The sequence below is a fragment of the Delphinus delphis genome, chromosome 7 (assembly GCF_949987515.2).
Source record: "Delphinus delphis chromosome 7, mDelDel1.2, whole genome shotgun sequence".
Classification (NCBI taxonomy): Eukaryota; Metazoa; Chordata; class Mammalia; order Artiodactyla; family Delphinidae; genus Delphinus; species Delphinus delphis.
The window spans coordinates 112,347,778-112,365,260 of NC_082689.1; the positions used below are offsets into that span (position 1 = coordinate 112,347,778).

Sequence of the window (17,483 nt, forward strand, 5' to 3'; positions counted from 1 at the left end):
TGCTACCAGAAAACTACTAGAGCTAATCAATGAATTTAGTAGAGTAGCAGGGTACAGAATTAATGCACAGAGATCTCTTGCATGCCTATACACTAATGATGAAAAATCTGAAAGAGAAATTAAGGAAACACTCCCATTTACCACTGCAAAAAAAGAATAAAATATCTTGGAATAAACCTTCCTTGGAGACAAAAGGCCTGTATGCAGAAAACTATAAGACATTAATGAAAGAAATTAAAGATGATATAAATAGATGGAGAGATATACCATGTTCTTGGATTGGAAGAATCAACATTGTGACAATGACTATACTACCCAAAGCAATCTACAAATTCAATGCAATCCCTATCAAACTACCAATGGCCTTTTTCATAGAACTAGAACAAAAAATTTTACAAATTATATGGAAATACAAAAGATCCCAAATAGCCAAAGCAATCTTAGAAAGAAAAACGGAGCTGGAGGAATCAGGCTCCCTGACTTCAGGCTACACTACAAAGCTACAGTCATCAAAACTGTATGGTACTGTCACAAAGCAACAGGAGTATAGATCAATGGAACAGGATAGAAAGCCCAGAGATAAACCAACATATCTATGGTCACCTTATCTTTGATAAAGGAGGAAAGAATATACAATGCAAAAAAGACAGCCTCTCCAATAAGTGGTACTGGGAAAACTGGAAAGCTACATGTAAAAGAATGAAATTAGAACACTCCCTAACAGTGTATACAAAACTAAACTCAAAAAGGATTAAAGACCTAAATGTAAGGCCAGACACTATAAAACTCTTAGAGGAAAACATAGGAAGAACACTCTATGACATAAATTACAGTAAGATCCTTTTTGACCCACCTCCTAGAGGAATGGAAATAAAAACAAAAATAAACAAATGGGACCTAATGAAACTTCAAAGCTTTTGCCCAGCAAATGAAACCATAAACAAGACCAAAAGACAACCCTCAGAATCGTAGAAAATATTTGCAAACAAAGCAACTGACAAAGGATTAATTTCCAAAATATACAAGCAGCTCATGCAGGTCAATATCAAAAAAATAAACAACCCAATCCAAAAATGGGCAGAAGACCTAAATAGGCATTTCTCTAAAGAAGATACAGAGATTGGCAACAAACACATGAAAAGATGCTGAACATCACTAATCATTAGAGAAATGCAAATCAAAACTGCAATGAGGTATCACCTCACTCCGGTCAGAATAACCATCATCAAAATACTATGAAACAATAAATGCTGGAGAGAGTGTGGAGAAAAGGGAACCCTCCTGCACTGTTGGTGGGAATATAAATTGATACAGCTACTATGGAGAACAGTACGGAGGTTCCTTAAAAATCTAAACTTAGGCCTACCATATAACCCAGCAATCCCATGGCATGTACCCTGAGAAAACCATACTTCAAAAAAGAGACATTGGGGCTTCCCTGGTGGTGCAGTGGTTGAGAGTCCGTCTGCCGATGCAGGGGACACAGGTTCGTTCCCCGGTCCGGGAAGATCCCACATGATGCAGAGCGGCTGGGCCCATGAGCCATGGCCACTGAGCCTGTGTGTCCAGAACCTGCTCTGCAACGGGAGAGGCCACAACAGTGAGAGGCCCATGTACCACAAAAAAAAAGAGAGAGATGTACCACAATGTTCATTGCAGCACTATTTACAATACCCAGGACATGGAAGCAACCTAAGCACCCACTGACAGATAAATGGATAAAGAAGATGTGGTACATATATACAATGGAATATTACCCAGCCATAAAAAGAAACAAAATTGAGTTATTTGTAGTGCGGTGGATGGACCTAGAGTCTGTCATACAGAGTGAAGTAAGTCAGAAAGAGAAAAAACAAATACCGTATGCTAACACATATGTATGGAATCTAAGAAAAAAAAAAGGTCATGAAGAACCTAGGGGTAAGACAGGAATAAAGACACAGACCTACTAGAGCATGGACTTGAGGATATGGGGAGGGGGAAGGGTAAGCTGTGACAAAGTGAGAGAGTGGCATGGACATATATACAATAACAAACCTAAAATAGATAGCTAGTGGGAAGCAGCTGCATAGCACAGGGATATCAGCTAGGTGGTTTGTGACTACGTAGAAGAGTGGGATAGGGAGGATGGGAGGGAGGGAGATGCAAGAAGGAAAAGATATGGGAACATATGTATATGTATAACTGATTCACTTTGTTATAAAACAGAACCTAACACACCATTGTAAAGCAATTATACTCCAATAAAGATGTTACAATAAATAAATAAAAAGAAACGAAAGTGAGTTATTTGCAGTGAGGCAGATGGACCTAGAGTCTGTCATACAGAGTGAAGTAAGTCAGAAAGAGAAAAACAAATACCATATGCTAACACATATATATGGAATCTTAAAAATAAATGGTTCTGATGAACCTAGTGGCAGGACAAGAATAAAGACACAGATATAGAGAATTGACTTGAGAACACAGTGAGGGGGAAGGGTAAGGTGGGGCAAAGTGAGAGAGTAGCATTGACATATATACACTACCAAATGTAAAATGAATAGCTAGTGGGAAGCAGCTACATAACACAGGGAGATCAGCTTGGAGCTTTGTGACAACCTAGAGGGTGGGATAGGGAGGGTGAGAGGGAGATTCAAGAGGGAAGGGATATAGGGATATATGTATACATATTGCTGATCCACTTTGCTATACAGAAGAAACTAACACAACATTGTAAAGCAACTATACTCCAATAAAAATGTTAAAAAAAAAAACCTCAATGGGTCAACAAAGAGATAAAAGTGGAAATCAGAAAATACCTTGAGCCAAATGAAAACACAAGTTTCCAAAATTTATGAGACTCAGCAAAAAGAGTTCTAAGAAGGAAGATTATAGCAATACAGGCATACTTCAAAAAATAAGAAAAATATCAAATAAACAATCTAATCTACCATCTAAAGAAATTAGAAAAAGAGCAAACACAGCCCAAAGTCAGCAGAAGGAAGGAAATAACAAATATCAGAGAGGAACTAAATAAAATAGGGAGAAAAAGAAAGAAAGATAGAAAAAAAATCCAATAATGAAACCAAGAGTTGTTTTTTGAAAAGATAAACAAAATTGATAAATTTTTAGCAGGCTCATTAAGAAAAAAACAAAGATAAATAAATAACCAAGATGAGAAATAAAACAGAAATTACAACCAATATCATAGAAATACAAAAAATCATGGGAATACTAGAAAAACAAACTGCCAACAGATAATCCAAATGGACTGATCACTAGTAGTGAAATTGAATCTGTAATCAAAACCCTCCCAACAAACAAAAGTCCAGGACTGCATGGCTTCACAGGGGAATTCTACCAAACATATAAAGAACAGTTAACACCTATCCTTCTCAAACTATTTTTAAAAATTGAAGAGGAGAAAACACTCCCAAATTCATTCTGTAAGGCCACCATTACCTTGATACCAAAACCAGACAAAAGACTACAAGAGAGGAAATTACAGGTCAATATCCTTGATGAATATAGGTGCAAAAATTCTTAACAAAGTATAAGTAAACCAAATTAAACAATATATAAAAGAATCATACACCATGATCAAGTGAGATTTATTCAGGGATGCAAGGATGGTTCAATATCCCCGTTTATCAATGTGATATACCACATTAACAAAAGGAAGGGTAAAAATCACATGATCACCTCAATAGGCATAGTAAAAGCACTTGACAAAATTCAACACTCATCCATGAAAAAACTCCAACAAAATTGGTATAGAGGGAACATATCTCAATATAATAAAGGCCATTTATGACAAACCCAGAGCTAACATTATACTTAATAGTTAAAAACTGAAAACTTTTGCTCTAAAATCAGGAACAGGACAAGAAAGCCCACTTTCACCATTTCTATTTTACATAGTATTGGAAGTCCTAGCCACAACAATCAGACAAGAAAAAGAAATATAAAAGGCATCCAAATTGGAAGGGAAGAAATAAAACTGTCACTATTTGCAGATGACATGATACTATGTATAGAAAACCTTAAAGTCTCCACCAAAAAAGTATTAGAACTAGTGAATGAATTCAGTAAAGCTACAAGATACTAGATAAATATACAAAAACCGATTGCTTTTCTATAAACTACTAATGAAGTATCAGAAAGAGAAAGCAAGAAATAAATCCCATTTACAATCACATTATAAAGAATAAAATACCTAGGAATAAACTTAACCATGGAGGTGAAAGACCTATACTTTGAAAACTGTAAGACAATGATGAAGAAAACTGAAGGTGATACAAATAAATAGGTAGATATCTCGTGCTTAGGATTGGAAGAATTAATATTGTTAAAATGTCCATACTACCCAAAGCAATCTACAGACTTAATTCAATCCCTATCAAATTACCCAAAACATTTTTCACAGAACTAGAACAAATTATCCTAAAATATGTATGAATTTTACTCTGAATAACCAAAGTAATCTTGAGAAAAACAAACAGACAAACGAACAAGCAAAAACCTGGAAGTATCACTCTCCTGGACTTCAGAGTATAATTCAAAGCTACAGTAATCAAAACAGTATGGTACTGGCACAAAAACAGACACATAGATAAATGGAATAGAATAAAGAGCCCAGAAGTAAACCCACGCACCTATGTCAATTAATCTACAACAAAGGAGACAAGGATATATGATGGAGAAAAGACAGTCTCTTCAATAAGTGGTGCTGGGAAAACTGGACAGCTCCATGTAAAAGAATGAAATTTGAACACTTTCTTACACCATATATACAAATAAACTCAAAATGGGTTAAAGATCTAAGTGTAAAATGACACCATAAAACTCCTAGAAGAAAACATACACTCTTTGACATGTCTTAGTAATATATTTTTGGATCTGTCTCCTCAGGCAAGGGAAACAAAAGTTAGAATAAACAAGTGGGACCTAATTAAACTTAAAAGCTTCTGCACAACTATGGAAACACTCAAAAAAAAAAAAAAAGACAACCTACAGAATGGGAGAAGATATTTGCAAATGATATGTCTGATAAGGGGTTAATATCCAAAATATATAAACAGCTCATACAACTCAATAGCAAAAACCAAACAATGGCCAAAAGGTGCATGAAAAGAGGTTCAACATCACTAATTATTAGAGAAATGCAAATCAAAACTAAAATGACATATCAGCTCACACATGTCAGAATGGCTACCATGAAAAAGGCTACAAGTAGCAAATACTTGGGGGGATGTGGAGAAAAGGGAACTTTAGTTCACTGTTGGTGGGGATGTAAATTGGTACATCCACAATGGAAAACAGTATGGAGGTTCCTAAAATAATTAAAAATAGAACTACCATATGGTCTTAGCAATTCCACTCATAGGTATATATCTGAAGAAAATGAAAATACTAATTTGAAAAGACACATGCACCCCAATGTAAGTACCCCCAATACAGCAGTACTTACACTAGCCAAAATATGGAAGCAATCTAAATGTACATTGACAGATGAATGAATAAAGAAGATGTGGTATATAATATATGCACAATGGAATATTACTTAGCCACATGTAAAACAATATGATTGACCTGGAGGGTATTATGCTTTTGAAGTTATTATGCTTTTGAAGTAAGTCAAAGATAAATATTACATGTTTTCAGTTATATGTGGAATCTAAAAAAATGAAACTAATGAATATAACAAAACAGAAACTGTCATAGATACAGATAACAAACTAGTGGTTACCACTGAGGAGAGGGCTTGGGGGTGGGGCAAGGTAGGGGAAATGGCTTAAGGAGTGCAAACTACTAGGTATAAAATAAATAAAATGCAGAGATGTATTGTAGGACACAGGAAATATAACCAATATTTTATAACTTTAAATGGAGTATAATTATAAAAATATCAAATCACTATGCTTTACACCTGAAACTAATATAACATTGTAAATCAACTATACTGAAAGTTTTAGAAAAGGTAGGGGTGCTGTCCTGTCACAGCACTTTGCAAGCCTGTAGAGACAGGTTACTGTTACTGTGTGGGGCAGTGGTTACTGTCATGGATTCTAATGCCTGCTAGCTGGGCCCAGTCCTGGCACTGACCCTGCCTGCAGGTCACTTTGCCTCTCAGTGATGTTGGTTCCTCGTTTGTGAAGGGGTTATGCACAGTCTATCCCCCCAGGTGGCTGTGAAGCCTCAGGGTGCTTGCTCCTTTCCAGGTGCCCGTAGCCTTCCCAGCACCCCGCCACTTCTCATAGCACTCTCCTCCTCTCCAAACCTACCCAGCTCAAGGTGGCAGCAGCCTGCTTACAGCCACAGGTTGAACACAATCTATCTTCTGCACTTCCCTGGAAACAGATTGGGGTTGGGGCAGGAAGGGTAATGATTGGAGCTCTGATTGACCAGGAGCAGAACACAGAAGGGCAGGCCAGCAGCAGACCTGGGCTTGAGTGCTGGCCCTGCATTCCATGTATAAGGCTTGGTTATCCTTGGATTCAGTTTCCTCACCTGCAAACTGGGGATGCTGATAGTTGTGAAGATCACACCATCAGATGCAGCCTAGATGGTGAGCAAATCCCCTGGACCCCAGCTTCGCCAAAATCCCTTTCATCTCCCAGTGTTCCCTGAAAAGAGTTTTCTCGCAACCCCAGTGGGAGGTTGACTTTGTCCTCAGACCCACCTGCCTGGTGTGTCCTGCATCCTGCCCCTTGTCACCCTTAGCATCTGCAATGTCTCTACTTCCCCACACTCGGTGCCACCTTTGAGCTCAGTCATCATGCATCCCCGCCTCCCTCCCTATTCTGTTCACTTCCTCCAACTTCTCTTCAAATTTTCCAATCTTTTCCTCTATGTCTCTAGACGTATTTGAGACAGTCATATTACCTTTTTCCCAGCTTTTTATTGTGGTGATATATACATAACATCTCAACAGGAGGCCAAGTTAGAAAAGGAATTATCTCAACAGTCTGTGGATGTGGCTTTGCCTAATGGAGTGAAACCTAGTGAAATCCACAGCAAGGTTCTTGAGAAGTTTATGTCAGTAGAAACACTGCTGTCTTGTACTGAAAGGGACAGAGAAAGTACAAAATGAAAGTTGGACCCTCAGATTTCTACTAGCAGGAAGTAACCTGACAGAACTCTTCCAGTGCAAACATGTGCTACTTTCTGTAAAAAGGGACATGATAAGTGTCCACAATTATTATTTTCTTCATAATTTTTACAGTAAGTCTCTATTATTTCAAGTGAATTTATAATAAAATTTTTAAGCTTTAAAGAACTTGGTGGCCCCAAGACAAGTAGATCTCTGCACCTGCTCCCCAGATTCTTTTTTTTTTTTTTTTTTTTTTGCGGTACGCGGACCTCTCACTGTTGTGGCCTCTCCCGTTTCGGAGCACAGCCTCCAGATGCGGAGGCTCAGCGGCCATGGCTCACGGGACCAGCCGTTCCGCAGCATGTAGGATCTTCCCGGACCGGGGCACGAACCCGTGTCCCCTGCATCGCGGACTCTCAACCACTGCGCCACGAGGGAAGCCCCAACTCCCTAGATTCTTAATGTTTACGTAGAGGTCTTAACTGGGTTCAGTCATGTAAACTGTCCAGATGGTCTCACCAACACCTTCCTCTCTCAGGGCTGCATCCTTGGAGCAGCACCCACGGTGGGCAAAACCTACATTCCAAGGGCGGGGGAGGGGTGAGGAGCCTCCAATTGCCCAGGTCCGGCTCCAGGGTCAACCTGCAATTACCTCCTCTTGATGACCTCCTCCAACAGATGAGACTTCGAATTTTAAGTTTAACGGGATGAGACTCCTGGGGACCTTGACGCATAGTGAATGATTTAGCATTTGAGAAGGACATGAGCCATTAGAGGTCAGTGGCTGGACCCCCTAATGACCCATACTCTTGTATAATTCCCTCCTGTTGAGTGTGGGAAAGACCTGTGAGTATCCACCCCATGATTATGTCATGTTGTACAGTACAACATGTGAGTCTGAGAAAGGGATGTTACCCTTAGTGGCCCTGACCTGATCACATGGGGAGTGGGGGCAGAGGAACAGATGAGTGCAAAGTGCACTGGATCTTGAAAGCAAGTTGGACACATTTGGTGACACTTATACAAGCACCTGACCTCTGAGCATTGGTATTTATTCCTTGGCATAGTGCCATAGCTGCCCTGATGTCTCCCCGCAAACTGGGGTCCCTGGACGCAGGGATCCTATGTGCCCTATGCTTCCCACATCAGCCTGGGGGCTCCCAGCGATTACTGCCTTCTACGGACCATGGCTGCGAGAGCTCCGGACACACGTGGCACGCTGCTTCTCCAATGGCACGCGCGTGTGTGTGCGCGAGCGGCAGGTGGTCAGGTCCAGGTCAGGGGTGTGGCCCACAAAAGGAGGCGGTTTCCCAGCATGCCCCAGGGCCCGCGCGAGCCGCTGTCCGCTCAGTCAGGTCGCAGATGCAGGACTGGCTACATGGAGATCAAGGGGGGCTCAGGTCCAGGCTGGCGGGGAGCCTGCACCCTGGCTGTCATCCTGCTGTACCTACACTCACTCCTGCTGCACACTGAGGTGGCTGGGACCACCACAACCGGACCGTCACAGCCAGCCATAGCTGGACCACCACTGCGCGCTGAAGAGGGTGAGTGGGCAGGCGGGCAAGAGGGTCAAGGTCGCTTTCCCCTCATATGTCCCTCCCCTCCCCATACTGCCCCCCCACCCCGACGGTAGACAGGTAGGACCTCTACCTGCCCAGCGGGTTCAGGAGTCCCTGGGTCCCTGGGGGTCATGGGAGGTGGGGGAAGGGAGGGCCATCTTCCCTGCCGGCTCTTCCCGCTAGATCTCAAGCGTCCTCAGTCCAAGGACTGGAGTCCTGACCAGGACGGTACCTGTCGGGCCCCGCACCCTCTTCATTTGGGGAATGAGGAAGTACTGCTTTCAGAGGGGAATTGTCAGAGGATGTTCCATTTGGCCTCAGTCTCTCTAGAATATTGGGCTGGAGGAGAAGGACGTAGCCACTTCATCTCAGTGGCATCACTCTGGAAGGCCTCAGTTTCTGGGACTTCAAACAGCGGTGTGCTAGTCACGTGAACTAGGTCTGGGAAAGTGTCTGGAGCAACACCACCTCCCAGCCCGGACCTCTGCTCCCGGCTGGTGTGCTGAGACCCTCTGCAGCTGCCTCCCTTCCCGCCCCTCCAGAGCCGCAGGCTGCTTCCTTAGCGCTGCCATCAACAGCGAAGCCAGGTGGCCCTTTGTCATGTGGGCCATGTCATTTCACCCGGGGCCGTGGATTTCCCAGCTGTGAAGTGGGAGGATGGGCTGTGGTGGCGCTGGGCCCTACGGATGCTGACATTTAGAGGCACCGAGGTTGACATCCATAACACTGATGCCTGATGGCTTGGACTGTCTCCACAGTGTGCGGGCGGCCTGCCGTAACTGGGAGGATCTTTGGTGGCCGGGACGCACCTGAGAAGCGGTGGCCATGGCAGGTCAGCCTGCTCTATAATGGTCAACACATCTGTGGAGCCGCCCTCATCAGTGCCTACTGGGTGGCCTCAGCTGCCCACTGTTTCCAACTGTACGTCTTCCCCACAGCCCGCTGCTGGGTGGGATGCGGAGGGAGCACAAACGGGCAGAACAGAAGGGGATGAAGGTTGTCCCAGCCTTTTTTTTCCCAGGCTTTGTTCAGGCTTTGCTGCCACCAGGTGTCTCTGTGTGTACTGTTGCCCCTGCCTTTGACTCAGCAGTTCCCTCTCCCTGGAAGGCCATCCTTGCTCCCCACTGGACTCCAGTCTCCTGACTGTCGGGTCACATATCCCAGGACAGGGGCTATCTGCCTCATCTCTCCCTCCAGGGATGCCTCCTCACACTTTGGTAAGCTCTGTGTACTTTACTTTTAAATAGCTAAATGGAAATTAACTCTAACTGTGATGATCAATAAATACTGGAAAATAGACTTTAGTTCCATTGAAAGTGCTTCCAGTCTACTCTTTATCTTCCCTAAACTTAAGGAATTAAATCTTGTTCCCACTCAAGGTGGGCTCTGGTTTCTACATCTTGCCCAGCTCTAGAGGGTCCACAAGATCTCAGCTTTACCTTCCTCTTGTGCAAATGGCGGTGGGTGTGTAGTGTCTCTGGCCACATGCTTCAGGCTTTGTGTTGGAACCATAGTCCCAGGGCCCCCACTTCCCAGGGCTGGGGGCATCCATCAGGCCCTGGTGTGGACAAGCATTTTGCCCCCTTCAAGCCAGGCTATCCACAGGCCATCTCCAGCACAACTGCTGGAGGCTTCCCTGGGTCCTGACCACTTGCACAGTCTGACATGTTTCTCTCTGGAGGCATCCTGGGACCCAGCTCTTCTTGTCACTTCTGTTGAAGCATGTGCCAAAGAGGAGCTGTGGTCACCACCGTCCCAACAGGCCAGAGCGAGGCATAAAGCAGATGGCCTCTGTCCAGGGAGATGGGACACGGCAGTCAAGAGAGTGGGCTGCCCCTCAGGTGCATCCTGGGCTTGCTCTGTGCCCAGAGTGGGTGGGGAGAGTGTCACCCTCCAAGTCAGGAGGATAGAGCTGCTGGCATCAGCTGGATTTGAGATCCCACTTGGGTTCTATTCATTCATTCAGTACCCACAGGTGCCAGGCCCCATGTGAGGCCCACTGTGAGGGACATGGAAATGCAGGACCCACCTTGAAGTTTCTTATCCTACCAGGAAAGTGAGACACAAGCCCAAATACTGTGATGCAGGATGGGAGGCCACAATGTGCAAGAGGGTAGACCCTAAGCCATTATTAGAGGAAGCGCTATGGGTCCCACCGGAGGAGGGGCTTGGAGCTGGAGGGGTCTTGTGGGAGGAGTCTGGGTAGGGAGACAGCCCAAGCAGGACATGTGGGTGGAAAGTTGCTCATGTTCCAGTAGCAAGGAGAAGTTTAGTTCCATGCACTCCTCCATTTGCTCCACAAAGGCTTGTTGAGTGCCTGTCAACAGGGGAGGACCAGCTTTTAGAGAAATCAGCGTGTGAAGACTGGACAGGAGGGGGATGCATCATTCTGGGCTGGGGAGTGGGGTCTTTGAGAATCACCCCAGGCCCTGAGAACTTCCAAGGGTTCTGGTCAGAGCTGGAAATGAGCCAAGTCTCTGCTCATCTAAACTGAAAGGGTACAGTTTGATGTACCCCCAACGTTTCTTTCCAGCATGAAGATGCTGTGCTCCTTTGATTCTGGTGCGTGCTGGGAAAGCCATCAGAAACTTTCCAAGGGCAAATGTGCTGAGGCTATGGGCAGCAATCAAGCCTCCCTCAGTATTAGGAAGGGAGGAGAGAGGATGGTTTTGAATAATGGTGGGGTCTCACCAGGAGGAGGGGGTGGGAGGGAGGCAGCCAGGGCGAGGACGCTGGCCCAGCACCCAGAGGACATGGGTGATAACGCAGCTTTCCCACAACAGGTCCCATGATCCATCTGCCTACAGAATCCTGCTAGGGTACCATCGGCTGAGAACTCCTACCTCACACAGTGGGCAGGCATCGGTGTACCGAGTCATCGTCAACACGGACTTTAACAAGCACTACTACATGGGGAGTGACATCACCCTGTTGCAGCTGTATCGGCCCGTGGTCTTTTCCGACTACATCCGCCCCGTCTGCCTCCCGGGACCTAACACACAGTTGCCCCCTCATACCTCCTGTTGGATAACTGGCTGGGGGATGGTCACCGAGGAACGTAAGTGGGGGCAGGGCAGGTGAGGAGAGCAAGGGCTGAGGAAGAAGGGGGAGAGCAGTGACCATTGTGGAGCCCTTCCAGACCTGAGAGCACGTCTGCTATCAGTTCAAGTTTCCTTCGGTCCATGGTTCAAAACAGTCTGAGTATCTCTAACTTTTGGAATCAGGCACCTGAGCCCTTTGACTCAGCCATTCAGGATTCCACCCTGACTCCCAGGCCCTGTTTGGGCCAGGCCCCTTCAGGACACCTCCTGAGCTGCCACTGCTGTAGAAGGTACTTGGGGCAGCAGTAAGGAAATGAAGGTAGGCCTGCTCTCTGGCCTGAGAGGTGAAGATGGGGCATTTATGGCTTAAGAACATTTACATCTGTGAACCTCATTTCCCTCATCCCTTAACTCAAGTGAAACTTGCCCTTTCTGCCAGCTTGCTGGGCTTGAATACATTTAGACCGAGAGAGGAGAAATGTTGGGCAAAGATTTTTGCTCTAGGGTGAATGCTTTTGATTTAGAAAAATAATAACATTGAGTAAAAAAAAAAAGGAGAATGTCAATTTGGCATGATGTGTAGGTCCTGATTTGGCAGAGTATCTCAGTGGAGGCCTTTGGGGCAGGACTTTCTTTGCTATGCGAGCCAGCATCCCTGCTCCTGGCCACAGATGTCAGTCACAACGCCTTGTCATGAGAACAGCCAACTCTCCAACATTTCCAAAGACACTCTCCTGGGATGGACTGTCACTTGTTAAGAACCACTGGCAGAGCAAGGAGGATTCTCCAAGACAGGTTGGAGGGTAGGAGTTGGGGCATGAAGGGAAGTCACAGGCTGAAGCAGCCACCAGGACAGGGAGCATATGACAGCAAAGGGAGTCTCAGCCGGCAGCTGTCCTTCCCCCTCCGTATCCTCCCCTGACCACAGTTGCTGAGCCTGGGCCAGCCCAGCGACATGTGAGGCACACACAGCAAGCACTGCATAGGAGCGAGCTGTCACCGTAACACGGTGCTGCCGTGGGAAGATGCCTCCGATCTGTGAGCGAGATCTAGAAATAGAACCCACGTGGGCAGTGCCCCAGACCAGGTGCTGCTCAGAGGCAAGGCCATGCCTTGTTTGTCACGCCACCTAACCCTACTGGGCATTGTTACCGACATCATTGCCATACTTTGGCCAAGCCAGTGCTTCCAGCGTTCACCCACCGTGCCTCCGCTTCTGTCTCCACATAGCAGCCAGATTCGTTGTTTTTTAAATATAACCCTTCAGTGGTTTCCCAGTGTGCTCAGAATGAAATCCGAGCTCCACATCCTGGTGAGGATGCCCTGCTTGCTCTGGACCCTGCTATGATGTTGCCTCATCTTTTTCATCTGCCACCCCCACCCCACTGCAGCCACGATGACCTCCTTCCTCGTCCTCTCCACCATGGGCCCCTCACCTTTGCTCTCTCGTCTGCCCTGGATGTCTTTCCGCCTCACCTTTGCACATCTCTGACGGCTTCCCCAGTCCTGGCAGCTAGAACTGATGGCATCTCTATTAACAGGAAGGTTAGGGAGGGAGCTGGTTTCTCTCCCAGGGTACACCCCACATTTGAACCTCTCTCCCCCCAACACACAGGGTTCCTGTCTGCTCCCTACACGCTGCAGGAGGGAGAGGTTGGTGTCATGGACAATCAGGTTTGTGCATCGTATTTCCAGGGGCCAGATCCCAACAACAATACCTATTCTATACACGATGACATGCTGTGTGCCGGGGACCTCAACACAGGAAAGTCCATCTGCCGAGTAAGTGACGTGGGCTGCCTCTCCTCTCCTGCGGCATCTGTCACCTCTCCTCTGTGTCTTCTCTGAACCCTGCCCCAGCCCCTGACTTCCTCTTCCTGGGCCCACCCCATCCTGAAGCATCAGAGCTGAAGCACAGAAGCCCCCAAAGGGTGCTGGTCTATCCCATCCAGTTTCTTTATAACTTTTAGGAGCTTTGTTGAAGGACAGCATACATAGAAAAAGGCATACTTTACAAGTGTATTGTTGGATGTGTTTTTTTAGACCTTGACACATTCATGTAACAGGCAGCCGAATGGTCTTATACCTCCTTCCTGTCACCGCAGAGTAACCTTAACCTGGCTGCTAAGGCCCTGTGGGTTCATGTCAGGACTTACATAAATGGAATCTCACACGACACACCCTCAGCTGGTCCCCTTCAGTCAGGTCTGTGAGGTCTGTCCATCTTGTGTGGAGTTTTGGTTGTGTGTCATATTGTTGTACAGCATTACCTGGTTATTGTTGTGTGAATATACTGTAATTTTCCTTTTCCATTCTAGTGTTGGTGGCATTTGGGTAGTTCCTGCTTGAGGCCATTGCAGATGCCATTGCTGTGAACATCCTTGTGCATGTGTTTTAGTGTACGTGGGTTCACAGCTTGTTTGGGTATAACCCTGGGACTAGAATTACTGTACCATAAAGCGTGCACATGCTCATCTCTCCTAGATACCGGAGAGCAGCCTTCCAACCTGCTCGGACCCATTTGCACTCCCACCGGCAATGGCTTCTCCGCGTGGCTGCCAGGACTTCACACTGTCCACCATTTTCATTTTAACCATTGCATGCATTTTTCGTTTGCATTTGAATAATGAAGGCAAGCACATTTTCATATGGGCATTGCCTTTTCTGTTGTGTCTATCCACGGTGTTTTTGCCCTTATTTCAAATTGAATTGTGGGCTGTGAGTCCAATACTGCGTGTGTGCACTGTCAATGCCTTCTCCCACTCTGTGCAGTGCTTCTATTTTACGGTGGGGAAACCGAGGCCTAGAAAGGGAAGTGGACAGCCCAAGGAAAGAAAGCGTGATCATGGTCAACCTTGGGGGAACAATGTCCTCCTCTGGAGTTGTGGCCCCACAAGCTTCCTCACACAGCCTCCTCTCCCTCTCCTGCACCTTCTTTCTAGCACTTTCTGTCTCCTAGAAACATGCTGCCATCTGAAAACATACCACATGACCCTTCTCACCTCTGCCCACTGCCCTAACTCTCTGCCTGCCTTCCCAACAGGGCTGGCCCCAGGGTGTCTGCACTTGCCCTCTCTTGCTTCCTCACTTCTCTTTCTTGCCTAAGCTCACTCCATCAGACTTCTGCCCCTGCCATTCCTCCAGACCGCTCTTATCAAGATAACCAAAGGCCTCGGTCTCACCAGGGCTGCTGGTGGGCACCCTCCCAACCCCACTCAGCAGTGCACCCTCCAGCACCTTTCATCAGACTCGGAGGGTGGTCCCTCCTGTGTTTCCTGCTCTCTTCCTCCTTCTCCTGACACCAGCACACCAAGGACCACCCCTCGGCACTCATCCTGCTTTTCTTGTCTTGCTCCGTTCTTTCCTTAGATGGAGAGGAAGGGCCATACATGGCAAACCCTGTGCCTTACCGTTTCTTGCCTGTCTTTGTTACCCTTGCTGCCACAATCGTGTCCTGACAGGTCTCCCTGCAGCATTTCATGTCCTCCCACTGGCTGTGTTCCACCCAGCCCCAGAACCACCCTGCCATCCTTTTAGAATTCGATTCAGGTCACATCACTTCCCTGCTGAGTGTCCTTAAGTGCTCCCTTCAACCCCAGCCCCTGGCTGATGAGAGCTGGGTGCTGGCCTTGCTAGTCCCTGGCCTCAGCCATGCCAAGCATGTTGACCACCTCTGCCTGCATCTTCCAGAGTCAGGCCTTGCTCATCCCTTCCCTTCTTTTTGTCAGAGAAGCCTTCTGAAGGCCCTCCTCTGGGCATCTCTGTTCCACATCTGGAGTCTGCAGATGTGTGGGATGCATTGTCTGTGTTGTGTTGCATGTCACCTCATCATCTCCCACACGCAGAGCGTGCTCAGGCATGCTCATTCAACAGGAGGCTGGAGGGGTGCTGTGTTTCCTTGGTCCCCGCCTTTTGCCCTGTGGGATGGAAGCGTTATGCCCCATGGTGGGAGGTGCCTTCCTGCCTTGGCATCCCACACTCAAAGTTCCTCACATTCTTCTGGGAGCCCCTTGGGATTCCCTGCAATTCCAGCCACCCCACCAGCCTGGACACGGGCGTCACTTCTTTTCCTCTGAGCACATCCAACAGCTTGGTATTTTCTAAAGACGCTTAATCAAGAAATCGAGGAAAAACTAGAGTCCTTAATAGTCAAAAACGAAGTCCCAGGTAGGATGCAGTACTAGGCAGAGGATTTAGCTAGAGGTCTCCAAGCCTGCCATGGCCGTTCTGGAGGACACCGGGGGGCGCCTTCTCCCACATGGGGCTGGAAGGGCAGAGGCCTGGCATCCAGATCCTGGGGTCCCCCTGTGTATTCTTGTAGATGTGAAATGGGCTCCAAGTCCCCACCCTTGAGACTTTGATCCAGGAGGTCTGCAGTGGGACCCTGTGTCTGGACCTTTCAAAGTGCCCGGGTGATTCTGATGAGAATAACTCACTCATATCCCCACCTTGCCACAAGAGCTCCTCAAGTCCACTCTGGTGTCTTCACACTGTCTGAGCAATGCATGTTCTTCTCCATCTTGGTCCCCATGACTCATGCCCTCTCTTTCCTCAGGGAGATTCTGGGGGTCCCCTCGTCTGCCAGCTGAATAATATCTGGTTTCTGATTGGGCTGTCCAGCTGGAGTATGCCCTGCCAGGAGCCCATAAGACCCAGCGTCTTCACCAAGGTCTCCTACTTCACCCAATGGATCTCCGAGAAGCAGGCTGCCTCACCCAACCCTGATCCTTCCTCCATTCCTCCTGAGAGCAAAGCTTCTGTGCTCAGCTTTTCTTCTCTGGGCCGTGTCCACAAGCCCAGGAGCTTCCTAACCCTGGTGACTTCACAGAACTTCCTCCTGCTGCTGAGTTTCCTCTGGACACAGTGGCTGTGACAGATGCATGGGGCCCTCCTGGCCCTCTCCCTGGAAGCCTGTCTGCATTAGTGCCAACGTGTTCTACTTGAATATGTTCAGCTCTGAGCCCTCCTGTCCATCTGAAGTCTGCTCCAGGCCTGATAAAATAAAAATAATGGAAGAAACTTCCTGCTCCTGTTTCTGACTCATCAGAGCCATCTCGCATCCCTACCCCAACTGTGCTTTGAGCTCCTCCCTGGATGGGGGTGGGGAAGGACAGGGACACTGAGAAGCTGGCTGGCCATCTGGAGCTGAACCCTCCTCAGTGAGTCTCCCAGAAGAGCTGGCATGGCTCAGGGCCAAAGCATCACTTCATGGAGGAAGTGGCATGCCCTAGGGCGTGCAGGGCAGTGGTGGCCAACATAATCGTCATCCTAGCGATGGATGATTTGCCCTGAGCTGAGGATGGAGAAGGCTCTTCCAGGCCCACAGGCCACTGAGGCTCTGCTGGAAAGGCTTGATGTGAAGTAGAGAGCAAAGGCCCCTGGCCAGGAGGCTCATGTCGGCCATCCTCAGAGCTCTGTTCGAGGGCTCAGCTCCAAGCCTGTTCCCCGTGTACCCACAGCCCTGTCTTCTGCCAGTCTCCAGGGCACCCTCCCCTGCACCCCTGTGGGCTTGCCACATCCTGCAGTGGTTGAGGTTGGGCTGGCCTAGGACTTGCTGGCCCAGCACTGAGCCCATAAGCCGTGTCCTGAGCTGCCCCTGGCAAACATGCCTGGGTCACAGAATCTTAACTAGTTAGCAGATCTCTCAGAAGAGTCCTGCAACCACAGTCCCCAGTCTGGACCCCTGATGGTCAGGGAGCAGCCCTGAGTCATTGCAGGTCCAGTCCACTGTGTCCAAAGTGCCATCAGGTGTTCTGTGAAAATTCCTTCCAAACCTGTTGTCACCCAGATAGCCCTGTCACCTCGCCA

General features: G+C 47.3%; 1 protein-coding gene across 1 annotated transcript; it reads left to right on the plus strand.

Annotated features, from left to right (window-relative positions):
* The first annotated feature begins 8,390 nt into the window (after positions 1-8,390).
* LOC132427907 (serine protease 40-like) lies at positions 8,391-16,548 on the plus strand. The gene is made up of 5 exons (XM_060015429.1): positions 8,391-8,619; positions 9,393-9,555; positions 11,418-11,692; positions 13,291-13,457; positions 16,231-16,548. The coding sequence occupies exons 1-5, from the start codon at positions 8,391-8,393 to the stop codon at positions 16,546-16,548; spliced, it is 1,152 nt and encodes a 383-aa protein (XP_059871412.1).
* The last annotated feature ends 935 nt before the right edge of the window (positions 16,549-17,483 follow it).

Coding starts and splice junctions, on each gene's coding strand:
- LOC132427907 (XM_060015429.1), top strand. CDS start 8,391: ATGCCCCAGGGCCCGCGCGAGCCGCTGTCCGCTCAGTCAGGTCGCAGA. Junction 8,620..9,392: donor ACCACTGCGCGCTGAAGAGG/GTGAGTGGGCAG, acceptor CTGTCTCCACAG/TGTGCGGGCGGCCTGCCGTA. Junction 13,458..16,230: donor CAGGAAAGTCCATCTGCCGA/GTAAGTGACGTG, acceptor CTCTTTCCTCAG/GGAGATTCTGGGGGTCCCCT.